Source organism: Sciurus carolinensis, chromosome 8 (assembly GCF_902686445.1).
Source record: "Sciurus carolinensis chromosome 8, mSciCar1.2, whole genome shotgun sequence".
Lineage (NCBI taxonomy): Eukaryota > Metazoa > Chordata > Mammalia > Rodentia > Sciuridae > Sciurus > Sciurus carolinensis.
The window spans coordinates 31,905,976-31,919,781 of record NC_062220.1 but is presented as its reverse complement, the minus strand read 5'-3'; the positions used below and the strand labels follow the sequence as shown (position 1 = coordinate 31,919,781).

The 13,806-nt window shown below is 38.2% G+C and overlaps 1 protein-coding gene across 1 annotated transcript; it reads left to right on the top strand.

Moving 5' to 3' along the window:
* The first annotated feature begins 1,159 nt into the window (after window positions 1-1,159).
* Wnt16 (Wnt family member 16) lies at window positions 1,160-12,974 on the top strand. The gene is made up of 4 exons (XM_047559837.1): window positions 1,160-1,551; window positions 1,744-2,000; window positions 3,859-4,145; window positions 10,698-12,974. Exons 1-4 carry the CDS (start codon window positions 1,457-1,459, stop codon window positions 11,160-11,162), a joined length of 1,104 nt encoding a protein of 367 aa, XP_047415793.1. The 5' UTR covers window positions 1,160-1,456; the 3' UTR covers window positions 11,163-12,974.
* Window positions 12,975-13,806: the final 832 nt, after the last annotated feature.

The window sequence follows — 13,806 nt, the reverse complement described above, 5'->3', positions numbered from 1 at the left end:
GGGAGCAACTGATGCATCTCAGAAGCATTTCTTATGTCTCAGTAGGTGACACAGTTTTCTGATACCACAGTTAAGCATGTTCTTCTGGTCTTCAGAGTTGTCCTAGAGACCTTCCTTCCTACAAAACACTGGCTAACTAACCTTCCAAAACTATCAGTTGCCAAAACATTCTGCTACCTGTACCTTTGGCCCCAGAGTACCCTGCTAACTTCTATACTCTTCATTACTGATAATCTCAAATTATTTTGTTTTAGGTTTCTCTGAAAGACTGGTTTGTATTCTTGGTTTGTATTCTTGAGAGAAGGAATCTTGCCTTTATAAATTCCCACAGGACTGGGCACACAGTAGTTTTTTGCTGTTGTTTTGGATATGTAGTTTAGTCCAAGATTTTCAGGAGAGAGCCACCGTGAGTCTGAAGAGAAGAATAAGAACACAACCTTATCTATTCTAGAGTTTTCTAGACAACTATCACTCACTTCTCTTCCCTTCCTTTTTACTTGGGACAGATAGTGCAGGAAACAAGACAAATAGGGAAAAGGAAATCACAGCACAATTTAAATGTGGTAGAATAGAAACTAGGATAGAATCCTCCCTTTCGCTAAAAGTAAAAGTATACAAAAATGGCGAAGAGCATAAACCTGATAGCATCTTACCCATCCGCTAATGTCCCCTGGCTCTTAAGATCTCAAACAGGGGTTTGGACTGTCAACTTGTTTGGTACCAACTCTGACTCAAAAAGATTATTCTCCTGGGAACTGAAGGAAAAGCCAGTAAAAAAAGGAAGGCAGAGAGATTTTCCAGCCACTCGATCCAGAGGGTAATCCAGAAGCAGCTGAGGTGGGTGGAAGGCAAACGTCTCCCATCAAACCCACGTTTTTATCCTGGGTTGCCAAGACATAAGAACCCTGTCAGTCTTTGGGTTGAATCAATCCCGAAACGATTAGGAAGCTGAGACAGGAGGAAAGGTTATGACACCCCCTAGTCTGGACAGACTCTCCCGGAGACGTGGGTCCAGAGCGCCCCCCGCCGAGCCCGCTGTCAACCAATAGGATCCTGAGGTTTCGGGATGATGAGATGCGGGACCGCTACTGGGCCAATCAGGAGCCAGGCGCGGTCAGGGGGAGGGGATGAGAAGAGAAGCCGGGGGCGATGGAGACGCAGAGACTTCAACATAAGTTTCACACCTTGGAATGTGAGGGACTCTCTCGCATCTCCAGTACATCTCCAACTCTGCGCAGGAGGGCCCCAAGCAACTTCTTCCACCTTCTCATACTGCAAGGGGTCTGGGGGCTTGTGAGAGCCCTTATCATTGTTGACCTTCTTTTTATGTTCTCCGCAAGGAGCAAGAGGGCGAGGAACAACTTGGTGCTGGGGAACTGACCTCTGGCCCTGCGGGCCTCTGGAGAAGTGAGGCAGAAGAGGAGTGGTCGGGGCTGGGGGACTCCATGCGGGGGCCATGGACAGAGTGGCACTCCTGGCACTGCCCCGCCTGTGCGCGCTGTGGGCAGCCCTGCTCGCGCTGTTCCCCTGCGGAGTCCAAGGAAACTGGATGTGAGTATGGGGGCCGCAGAGGTACCTGGGTTATGTGGTAAAAGAGGTGCCCAACCCCCGAGAACGTTCAACTGAGGCCAGGAGAGGAGGGGCCGAGACCCTAGAGCGGGTGACCTAATTTTCGAGAAAACATCTGGGATTGGGGAGGCGGGTAGGGGAGCGGCTTACGCTAGGGGCGGCCGTGTCTTACAGGTGGTTGGGCATCGCCTCCTTTGGGGTTCCGGAGAAACTGGGCTGCGCCAACTTGCCACTGAACAGCCGCCAGAAGGAGCTGTGCAAGAGGAAACCCTACCTGCTGCCCAGCATCCGCGAGGGCGCCCGGCTGGGCATTCAAGAGTGCAGGAGCCAGTTCAAACACGAGAGATGGAACTGCATGGTCGCCACTGCCAACGCCGCCGCCGCTGCCCCGCTCGGCACCAGCCCCCTCTTTGGCTACGAATTGACCAGCGGTGAGTCCAGGACCCTTGGGAATGGCAGGGAACACAAGGCGACAACTCCTCGTTAGTTCCTTCAAATAAAGCAATCATGTTAGAGTGGTCTCGTGGCTCTCTAAATCTTGAAAAGGGCTTTTAGTGCAGGGAACCGAGAGCGATAGAGGCCAGACTCCGGGTGCAGGTGCGATCCTGCAGGAGGGGGTACTTCCCAGGTACAGAGCCGCGCGCTAGGGGCTGCGGCTTTTCCTCCTTCCCGCGGCGCCACGCCAGTTGCAGAAAAACTCTGACTCTCCCACCCCGCCGACCCCCTCGGACCCCGTAGCGCCCTCCTACGTGAGTGACCAGCTGGAGAAACATGATGTCGGCAGCGGGGAATGCTGCAGCCGCATCTGCTTTGATTTAGCCGGCTCCCCTGCGCACCGAGTCCTGGACAAGTGGCTAACTGAAGCCAAGTCCCGCGTTTGTTGACTCCTCCGAGCACCGGGTTGACCGAATCAGGGTGATTTTAAAGGGCCTGTCCCCGACAACCCGATGCGCGGCTGACCTGAGCACCACTACTTTAGCGGTCGCCTCTATTTTCCTTTCCTTCTCGCTCTCCCTCCCTCAGCGCACTCCCGCGGCTGGGGAAGCTGCAATAAAACAAAGTTCTCTTTCCACGCGCGTAGTGACTTGGTAAGGATAAAGGTGCAGGGAGCCAGGACTGCTCCTGGAATATCAGCAGATTCAAAGAGTTTTAGGACTGGGTCGCTGAAAGATGCATTGTCGTTTTTCATATTCATTTCCCTTCTCCCTCCACCTTTGACCCTCTCCCAAAGGGTCCCCACACACTCTGCTGCCAAAGCAACCCCTTTCTACCTTGAAGTTTTAGCCCTCGCTCCCTTCCGAAGGAGCCCAGATCCCCGAAGGTGGTGGGGTGGGGAGGGGAGAAAAAGAAGAAAGAAAAGAAAAGAAAAGAAAAAAAAAGTTGTGTTTTTCACAGTTGGTGAAATGCAGAAGCTTTAGCTGTTGAAAAGGTTTCTTGGACAACGGGGCGTGAAACTGTTTCCATTCCAATCTAAACATTTGAAAAGAAAAAAAAAATGTCGCCTGCTGAGTCCCTTCTAGTTTACCTTATTAATGTTTTAATAGAACTTTAATTTTCAAAGATTTTAGCTCAAACTCTTCTGCTGGAGTGCTAAATACAACTATTTCATTATAGGATGCTTTTTGGTAACTATTTTTTTTTTACAAGTGACATTTCAATTATCTTATTTTTCCTTACTTTACGACTGTTAAGAGTTGTACTATGTAAAATGTTAACTGTTTTATGTTAATATCAGGGATTTTTTTAAGTCTAGTTTAGTGTGAAAGTAAACTAACATTTATCTATTAATCATCTTGAGCTTGGCTTAATTTTTATTTGCATTCTGATGCATATTATTTATTCAAACAAAAATTACATCACATTTTTCAGCTCATGTTTTGTGAATGCAGCATATTTTAAATTCTAAAATATGTTTTCTTCCCTTCTCTGATTTCCTTTGAGTATTTTATATTCACAGTATCCATGTAAAGGACTTTAAATCTGACATGGATTTTTGAGCTATTACTGTCTATTGAACACTAAACTTAAATGTGGTTTTAAGGTATGAAGATAATGTATGACATTACAATATAAGAAAGTCCCCTCAAGTGGGATCCTGAAAGTTAGTGTTGCTGTTTTCAAGACTGGAACAATAGAAATCTTCCTTTCTAAGTATGTACACATTAAAGCATCCATTGTGAGTTATTGAAAAATTACTTGCCTAGTAAGAGAATGAGTGGGAGGCTTTGTTGTGAACATAAACAGAAAGTGACATGCCTTTCTAATTTAGCAATTTATGTTTTATTCTAGGTACCAAGGAGACAGCATTTATTTATGCTGTGATGGCGGCAGGCCTGGTGCACTCTGTGACCAGGTCATGCAGTGCAGGCAACATGACAGAATGTTCTTGTGACACCACCCTGCAGAATGGTGGCTCGGCAAGTGAAGGCTGGCACTGGGGGGGCTGCTCTGATGATGTGCAGTATGGCATGTGGTTCAGCAGGAAGTTCCTGGATTTCCCCATCAGAAACACCACGGGAAAAGAAAGCAAAGTCCTGTTAACAATGAACCTACATAACAGTGAAGCTGGAAGGCAGGTATGTATTAGAAAATGGAATGAAAATCCAGTGTCTTTATGTAAATAACACTAGGATTACATTCTGAATGAATTCATCTGAACGATTTAAACAGTAAACACTGACAGTACACACACACACACAATTTAAATATACACACATATATATGTGTATACACAGACACACATATTCCTTAATGAGTGTGTACTGACTGCATTGATTTCATTAGGTTCTGCATCTGACGGGAGTTGAATCTTATGATACAATGTATTACTGGCTTTATAGTTTGTATACCTGAAACATTAATTATAAAATAACAGTTGTACATGTACCTGTTGTTATTGGCTCCACCTCCTCAGGTAGTTAATAGCAAAGCCAGAATAGGATTTATGGTATCTGCCTTTCTAATGGTACTGAATCAATATTATTTTCCCAAATTTTAATTTTGATTACATGTCTTTAAATCCACTTTTTTTTTTTTTTTCTGTCTAATGGTTCCTAAATATGCTGTCAATTTTGTTCTTAATTTCTAGAGCAAACATTCTTGGGAAGTAAACTACTATAATATTTTTTGCAAAGCAAAGCTTTTTTAAAAAGAAAATAGGTATTTTATTAAAAAGATATGTAAGTTCATTTTAAAAAATCATGAAATGCAGATAAGTATTAGAAAATTATAGCTATTTTAAATATTTGGATATTTTAAAATATAGGTATATTAAAAGTAGATTGAGGGGAGGTAAATTTGAAGAACAATCACCTAATTAACTTCTTTTGTGAATTCTGATATTTTAACTTTGTTTTCTTAAAATGGAGTATATGTGTACCTTAATTTAAGTTACATATATTTACATTACTGAATATTGATTCAATAAAGTTTGAGTTATACAACATAGTTGAATTAGTTGGCAATTCATAGTGACTTTTCTAAAAGGTTGTAACATTTTATGAATATGTATTTTCTTATCATAGTAAACTTTTAAGACAGGACTATCAGCACATATTGTATATTATTGTAAATAGGCAATAACCTATAATGGTCCCAGAATGGTCATTGCAATTTACCACATTCTCCTGAAGTAAATTAAAGCAAGTTGCAGTATCTTATAGGAATATTTAAAATAAATGTTGCTTTTGCTTTACATTTTTGGCAAATAAATAAATGGGACTCATTCAGAATAGTCGTGAGTTCCAGCCAGTTTCCTTAAGCACCCTATTTTAAAATACAAAAACAGCAAACTCGGTAAATTTAAATATTCAGATTTAAAATTTCAATTTAATTTGAATATCATTTTCAAAGTAGCAAAATAGCAAACAGAGAAATCAGTAGTTATATAAGCTTTCCATATTTATGTTTTAAAAATTAAAAAATATTTTACCTCACTAAAATAACTCTTGCTTGACACTGCAGTTATGCAGTACTCTTTCCCTTAAAATTTTACATTAAAAAAAAATGAATGAGTGAAGTGTTGCTTCAATTTAAATATCCAATGAAGGAATATTTATGATCTCTAACATAGTAAATAACATGTGTTCCTTTAAACTCTAAACTAAAGAAAGCTATCAAGTTATATCAAATAGCTATATATTATAAAACAATAAAACAATTCAATGAAAGTTTATTATCAACATAGAACTTACATCTTCTTTAGCCTTTCCTTAAATAATTTGGTAGGGATTAAAAAAAAATGTTAACTGGAAAACCAGAAGTCAGGAGCTCATGCTTTGATTAGTTTTCTCAAATAAAGTAGTCTCTGAACTTAGGAAAACCCTAAATCATTCTAAAATGCATTTTATGCAGTTATTTAATTTTATTTCATCTGGTGTTTTTTTAAATTAGCAATATTTGCTTCTATAACTGTTAGTATTAAACTTTTATTTCTTTTCTGATTTTATTAAAACAGTTATTCAGTTTGGATTTTAATCCACTACTAGTTAGCAAAAATCAATTTCCTCATATTACATAGATTTTTTTTTTTTGCTATTATTCTGTCTAGGGAGAAAATAATTCAGCCTGTGCATATATAGACTTTTTGTACAAATTTCAGAATTTTCCCTATGGAATCTTTTTTTTTTTTTTCCCACATTGTCCTAAATGGATTCTTAAAATATTACAAAATATTTACCTGGTTATTTTGAAAGTACTACACTAGTGTTTTTGTTGGTCTTCTCTCATGAGGTATTATAATTCAAAACATTTTGTGTTTTTCTTTCCATTGGTGGCCAAAAAAAAAAATCCCCAAAAGAAAAACAAAACAAAACAAAACAAAAAAGCCACTACAGAACAGGTTTCCAGGTTATTAGCTAACATGTAAGAATAATCGACTCAATTTTCAATATTGGCAATTAGGATGTTAATCTACTGGGCATATTCGTCTGAGTGAAGTTCAAGGTCTGCATTCAATTGAGTTGATTTTTCTCGTCTCAAAATCTCAAACTCGAAATGTAGGAAAGCGTTCAGAGAAATGTGGGTACTGGCGCTTAGTAGTGCTCTGAGCAGGATAGATGATTTTCTAACCGCTGACCTTAAATACTCTGATTCCCACTTGGTTTCTGACACCATTCCTAAAGTTATAACTCCAAGAATAATGTTGCCGAATAATGATTGGCTAGCAGAATGATGTGATGTCTTCCAGGGGCAGAACTTCTGGGAATAATGTGACTTGGAATATTTATGGGTATTTCTTTTGGTGTGCTTAAAATATTTCCATTCTTACCATGTCCACCTCATAAACTTTTAAGTTTCCCTACCCCATAATTTGTTTTATGATGAGTAACTCAACAAAGTGGGAAGGGCCAGCCCCAAATTTTCATTGACCTGTTTCAGGAATATTTATAAGTAGTTGAACAACACATAAGTGTTTTGCTTTTCAGCAGGTTCAAATATATTTTTGGACTGAAAGAGACAAAATGGGGCAGAGGAGTAGGAATCCTACATACACCCATCCAATCTTACGTCGCAATTTTCATAAAAACTTAAACAGATCATCTGATGATTGACAAAATGAAATGTTAGTCACAAAATGTTCCACAACAATTTTCTGGCTATTCCTGTAAAGTTTGGATAATGTACTATACTGGAAAACAATCTCCGCCTGCTGCATTACCTCTGAGTCCAAATTGTGGGACCAATCAGCCCCTAAACCATTTCTTAAGCTGTTTCTATTTTTACCTTAAGTACCAATGATACATCTTTCCTATTTCACTTCATTAGAAATTGATCAAACCAAAACTGACGTGAGGAGTACAGTATATTAAATGCCACCCTCCTAATTGCTCTCCCATGGTTTAAAAACGTTCCACCAAAATGTGCACATCTGTTTGCAATAGTTAACAAAACATTCCTCTGTTAATATCGTTATAAACCTTAACAATTCAACTAGAGTAGAGAAAGGAATTTTCTCATAACCACACACAACTCATTCGGTTGCTATTCTCTTACTTTTCCCGTTACCAGAAAATGATGGAGCTATCACTGCAACTCAGAATAACTATTTAACATTAATTAAGAACCTGAAAGGAAAAGATCTAGAATAACCTTTTTTATTTTTGGAGTGTTCATAAATCCTCTTAAATATATTTGCTTTATCCACTTTAATTTTTACTTGTTCTTCTAAAATCATCTTGCTGCATATAAAGATCTTATATCATAAATCCCCAACTTATGTAAGACAAGTGTTCACACTTTATTTTTCTATAAAATTGGAATTTTAACAAAATACCTGTTCATTAACTGGCTACTAGGTTCAAAGCATTTCTTCCTATAAAACTAAATCATGTAAAACAATCTGCGAAAATGTGCTATGAGAAATGCTAAATTCTGTCGAGTTAAACGTGTGTGGTTGTCTGTGTGTTCATCTGCCCTGAAACTCTGCATTTCATAAAATTCTGAGTGTGATTATATGACTTTATTTTAATTCACATTTGGCCAAATTCTATCCTTGAAGTACTGTGAGGTTATAGTCATTCAAATTGCACATCAAGTAATTGGAATTCTTCTCTTTGAAGTTCACTTATATACGTAGATTCTAAGAAAAATATGTCAGATGATTAAAAATTTTTAGTGTTAGAACCACTTAAAATTCAAAAGTAACAGAATAAAACTTAAAACATGTTACAGGCTAATTATAAAGTCCAGGTATTTAAAAGGATTGGTTTTCTAGAGTAGGAAAATTGTCACAAAATTTGGATAGAAATTCAGTGGTTGAGAAAATTGCATTTGAAAGTCTCTTTTTATCCTTCAAATCTGAGAAGCAGCCAGTCATTTTTGAGGACTAATCCTGCTATGGACATGGTTAGGGTGGAAGAATTGGTGGATAAACTGACTGGCTGAAGGTGTCCTAACACCCCTGGCCCTGGGGCAGTGATTTTTTTGTTTATGAAGGTGAATTTTATTACTTCCTCTGGTTCAGGTTACCAACCAATTATGGATTAAAACTGCTTGAGTGAGTGGGACTAATTATTCAATAAGTATTTGGTGAGCATCTACTCCGTCCTCCATGCTTTGCTGACTGGCAACTCCTTCCCTGATGTCTGAACTGGGTAATAACAGGACAAGTCAGCTCCTCAGTCATGATCCAGAGTAAAAGCCAGCTTTAAATCACTAAGTGATGACTACAAGGAATGTTGATCAGGCTTAAACACATAAACATACTTTCTTAGGTTTTTGGCTTTCTTGGATAATTTGTTATTACCTAAGACTGACTGAGCTCTTTTTCTCAAATCCCTCAGGCACTTAAAGTCTGAACAAAGATAGGCAGATTGCATTTATTTGAACACATATTTGCCCAGTGGTGTCTTTGTGAATTGAAGGTTTTGTGAATATCAAATGCTGTCAATTAAACCAAGTAAGCCTGTGTACCATGTTTTATATATTTATTTCTCTTATATTGTTGGAAGTCATATTTTGTCCTGGGTTAATAAGAAATAGATACATTTATTAGTTTTTCAGTTTCATAATTTCAAAATGAGAGTATGTGCCATATTCTATAAAGGACAGAGTTTAAATATTATTCTGTTTATTATTTTGAAACACTACTAAGAAGTAACATTGTACAAATCAATACCATATGTTTTCATTTAAAGTTGCAAATAAATAGTTGTTTGGAATATTCTGTGTCATTAGATAGTACAGAAAACATTGCTAATTTGTTAGAAAATGACATTCTGTAAATATGTCGATGTGGGTTTAGTGCAAACTAGCAAAGTATAGACCCTTGTCATTTTATAGTTTTGGTAAGAACTGCAAGCAGAATTTAAACTATGAGGTTTTTCCTTTCTTTGATGAGATTACATACATAATTTCCAAGTAATTGAATGGATGGATCCATTTTTCATTTTGCCCAGCATGTTGACAGAGTGTCAACTCTACAACTAGTGCTGACGATTTATTAATCTGCTCTGCCATCATCTGGGGATTGAAGGAAGCTATGCTGGCGAGAGTTTAGAGTAAGAGTTTAGAGCCCTAAACTTTTGAAATCTCTCTCTTGTTTTTGCATCATTAGGTCCATTGAAGCTTTTTATGTTAACTCTTACTGTAACTTCTTCAGAAAAAGGAGGCATTTAGACGTTAATATGGACCCAACTGTGAGTTATTACAAATATATGTAATCGCATTTAATTCCTCACTCTCCATAAATGGTATTCCCTACTTAGAAATGAAAAATTACATGAACATTATCTTTTTTCTGTTTTCTCTGTTAGGTTAGTGCTATCCATACGTCAAGAATAGGACACATGTCTTGAATTAATTTTCCAGAAAAGAGGAAGAGTTTGCTGGAAGCATCCATACTCCATAACTCATTCTCCTTTTGACCAACTTGATTAGTCAAGGTTTCTCATGTGCCTGGTCAGAGAGCATGCTCTCTCTATCCTACCCCACACGAATGTAACTTTTATAGTGGTCAAACCAAGGCTCTCAACTGGATCAATAGGTGTCATCACTGGGTGCCGTTAGCGTCATTTAAGCAGCTCATGCCAACCAATTAAGTCAGAATCTCAAGAGTTTGAGCATGGGTTATTTGTAGAGTCCCTATAAATGTTTCTATTTACTATGCAAGTTGAGGGCACCTGTTCTATCAGTGCTTCTCAAACTTAAATGTGCATGAAAATTGTGGGATCTGGTTAAATGGGAGCTTCTGATTCTATATGTCTGGAGTGAGGCTTGCGTGCCTGTGTTTCTCATGTGGCACACTGGAGCTGCTGGTCCATGAATCAAACTGTGAATAGCAAGGTTTGCAATGGTACCAGGAACACGCTGGCATTCATGAGCATACCCTCATGCATTAGAGGAGGATATTAGAAATAAAAGTAATTTTCCTTTGGTATCTCTGATAATTTCTGATAACAACAATAGCCTGGCCTATGACTTTAAATGCAACTTGGGTTTGTTCTGCAAGATTGAGACAATTGAACAAAATTAAAAACAAAATATTTGAATCCTAAACAATCGTTAAAGTTCCTTTAGGTTCAAAACCATCATTTTTTTTTTTTTAATAGGAGGAAACAGACCCAGAAAGTTAAGTAACTAAGTTAACTGTGTTTCTGACATTTGAACTCAATTACTGTTGGTTTCAGGCAGTAGCCAAGTTGATGTCAGTGGACTGTCGCTGCCATGGAGTTTCTGGTTCCTGTGCTGTGAAAACATGCTGGAAAACCATGTCTTCTTTTGAAAAGATTGGCCACTGGTTAAAGGATAAATATGAAAACAGTATCCAGGTATCGGACAAAATAAAGAGGAAAATGCGCAGGAGAGAAAAAGATCAGAGGAAAATACCAATCCGTAAGGACGACCTGCTCTATGTTAATAAGTCTCCCAACTACTGTATGGAAGATAAAAAGCTGGGGATCCCAGGAACACAAGGCAGAGAATGCAACCGTACATCAGAAGGCGCAGATGGTTGCAACCTCCTTTGCTGTGGCCGAGGCTACAACACCCATGTGGTCAGGCACGTGGAGAGGTGTGAGTGTAAGTTCATCTGGTGCTGCTATGTCCGCTGCAGGAGGTGTGAGAGCATGACTGATGTCCACACTTGTAAGTAATGGCTCCATCCAGACTCGAGGAAGACTCAGCAACATGCAAGGGGGTTGCAACCCAGAGGGTACCTCTCAAGGTGCCGGGCTGGCCAAGTTGACTCCTGCATTGGCATTTCCAGATCCTTAGGTCCCTCTGAGCTTACCTTTACCTGACTGACATTCATCACACATTGATCATGGATTTCTTGGGATTTTGAACTTGAAAAGTTTTGCATTCATCTGAGAGTGGTTTGGAGAATGTATATTGACATACGAGGAAGATAAATCTGTTTTCTCAGCAAGAAAGAACCCTCACACTGGAGACCTGGTCCATAATCAGGATAAGATCCTCAACTGTGGAACTCAGTAATGGTGGGTGAACATCAGTCGTTTTTTATAGACATCTCTATAGCAACCAGGAGTGGTAAACAAGAATCTCATTTATTCTCAGTATTTTAATTGAAGAAATGTTACTAAGTGTTTGTGCATAGACAGATGTTGAAAAGTTAAACTGAGTGGTTGGTGCTTACTTACCCTTTCATGTACTTCAAAAGGAGGGCAATAGAAAAGAATCTTCATAAGTACATAATATCCCTAAAAAGTGTTCATTAGAGACATTTAGTGACAAAGAGTCAAAATGTAAAAAGTAAAATGTATTAATTGGATTCTAAGTGCCTTTTAATCAGGAGAATTTGTTTAGAAAAACTTCTATATGGTATACAGCAATCTTTGATCTTTAAATTCACACTTTTATTATAGACCAGTTTCTTCTGTTAACAACTCAGCACTGAGATATTGGGAGAGGGAGATTCTGGAAACAGATGGGAATACACTATAGGTAAAAATATAAAGGGCTCTCATATATTACAATGAAAAGCACCCTTTAAATGTGTAAAGACAGTATTTTGTATAGTATTTTGCTAAAAAAGTTTTATATTTTGTAAATATGGTATTTAAGTTATATGACATATATTAAAACGTAAGACATTTGTTGTCAAAGTCCAAGAGCTGAGGCAATAAGATTATCTCAGAAATAAGATTAGTCTGTTTCTTTTCATATTATTATTTCTGACTTTTTTAACATTGCAAAAGAAGGTAATTGAGCAATTAATTATATGGATGTGTATTTCTTGCCAAAATGACAGTTTTATATGTTATAGATTAAAATATGCTGCAAAATATTGAGAATTGTGTTATTTCAGTAGTCAGATTAATTGAATTCTCTTTTCACATTAGTTATGTTTAACTTGTAAGGTAATTATAATAAATTATATAGCAAGTCTAACTGGATAAAAGAATCTAAGTCAGAGTAATGATCAGATTTGATATCCTGGATATTTATTATATTGTATGTAATGCTGCATTTCCATTTGAATGTTGAGTGGCCTTTCTTGATTTAATATTCATGCATGTATTTTCATTATATTTTACAAGGTTCCTGGTGAAAATTACAGGGCTGTATTTAAGGTTGTATTTTAATATAAATGCTTATGGTTTTATGCATTGTTAAATATTTCAGTATTATATAGAAAAAAGCTTTCTACATTCAGGATGGATAAAGAAAGAATATTCTCTTTCCTATGAATAAGATAAAGAAATGTTTCCCTGACGCAGAGGCTTCATTTGATTTCCTTTAAATTTCATTTACTAAGGTAGAGCCATAATTTGTGAAAAAGAGAAAACCCATGGAAAATGTACCAATTCTAGTATTCAAATCAAGACTAAACATGTGCCAGGCGTGGTGGCATATGCCTACAATCCCAGCAACTTGGAGACTGAGGCAGGAGGATCTCGAGTTCAAGTCAGTCTCAGCAACATAGTGAGGCCCTGGGAAACTTAGGGAGACCCTGTCTCAAAATAAAAAAAATAATAAAATGGGCTGCAGATGTGGCTCAGTGGTTAAGCACTCCAGGTTCAATCCCTGGTACCTTTCCCCTCCTGCCAAAAAGAAGAGGAAGACCATAGTGTTTATTAATGACCAATTCTTCTTTAACTGGAAAACTTTTCATAATTACCTTATTGGCTGACTGAGAATCAGGCAGCCTTTAATTTATGAACACCTGATTACTACTCAGCTATTACTTTAAAAACTGGATGCTAACTCAGGTTCTCTATGTGCTAAGCAAGAGCAGTGCCAACTCCCAAGCTGCGTCTTTGAGTTATTTTCTTTTTCATCCTTGGCACCTCCATGAAGTCATCCTCTAGTTCCTCTTCTGTCTTACTGGCTGACCGCCTGGTGTTGGCCCACTTCCTTCCCACTCCCAGTTGGGAAGTAGTAGCACTGCTGTGCCCTTAGGAACACAATTCCGGGGACAAAGGTTCTTATCCAGTCTAGGCTATTTTTCCTGCATTAGTTAGAACTCTTTGTTGAGTAACAGAAAACACAACCCAGACTGGTTTAAACACTAAAGGAAATGTATTGACTCAGTAATTGAAAATTAAAGAATTGTAACATGTCTTAGGTGAAGTTTGATCCACAAACTCACACTTTGGCTCAAGTCTCTCCATCCCTTCAGGCTGACTTCAAATTCCACAATGTGTGGTAACTCCAAACCTTCCCACCCCTAGCAGCTCCAGGTTCTCTGCTTTTCTTAGCAACAGGGATGCTCACATTCTCCGAACACTAGTTCCAAGGAAAGAGAGATCTTATTCGAATAAGGAAGGGTGGAAG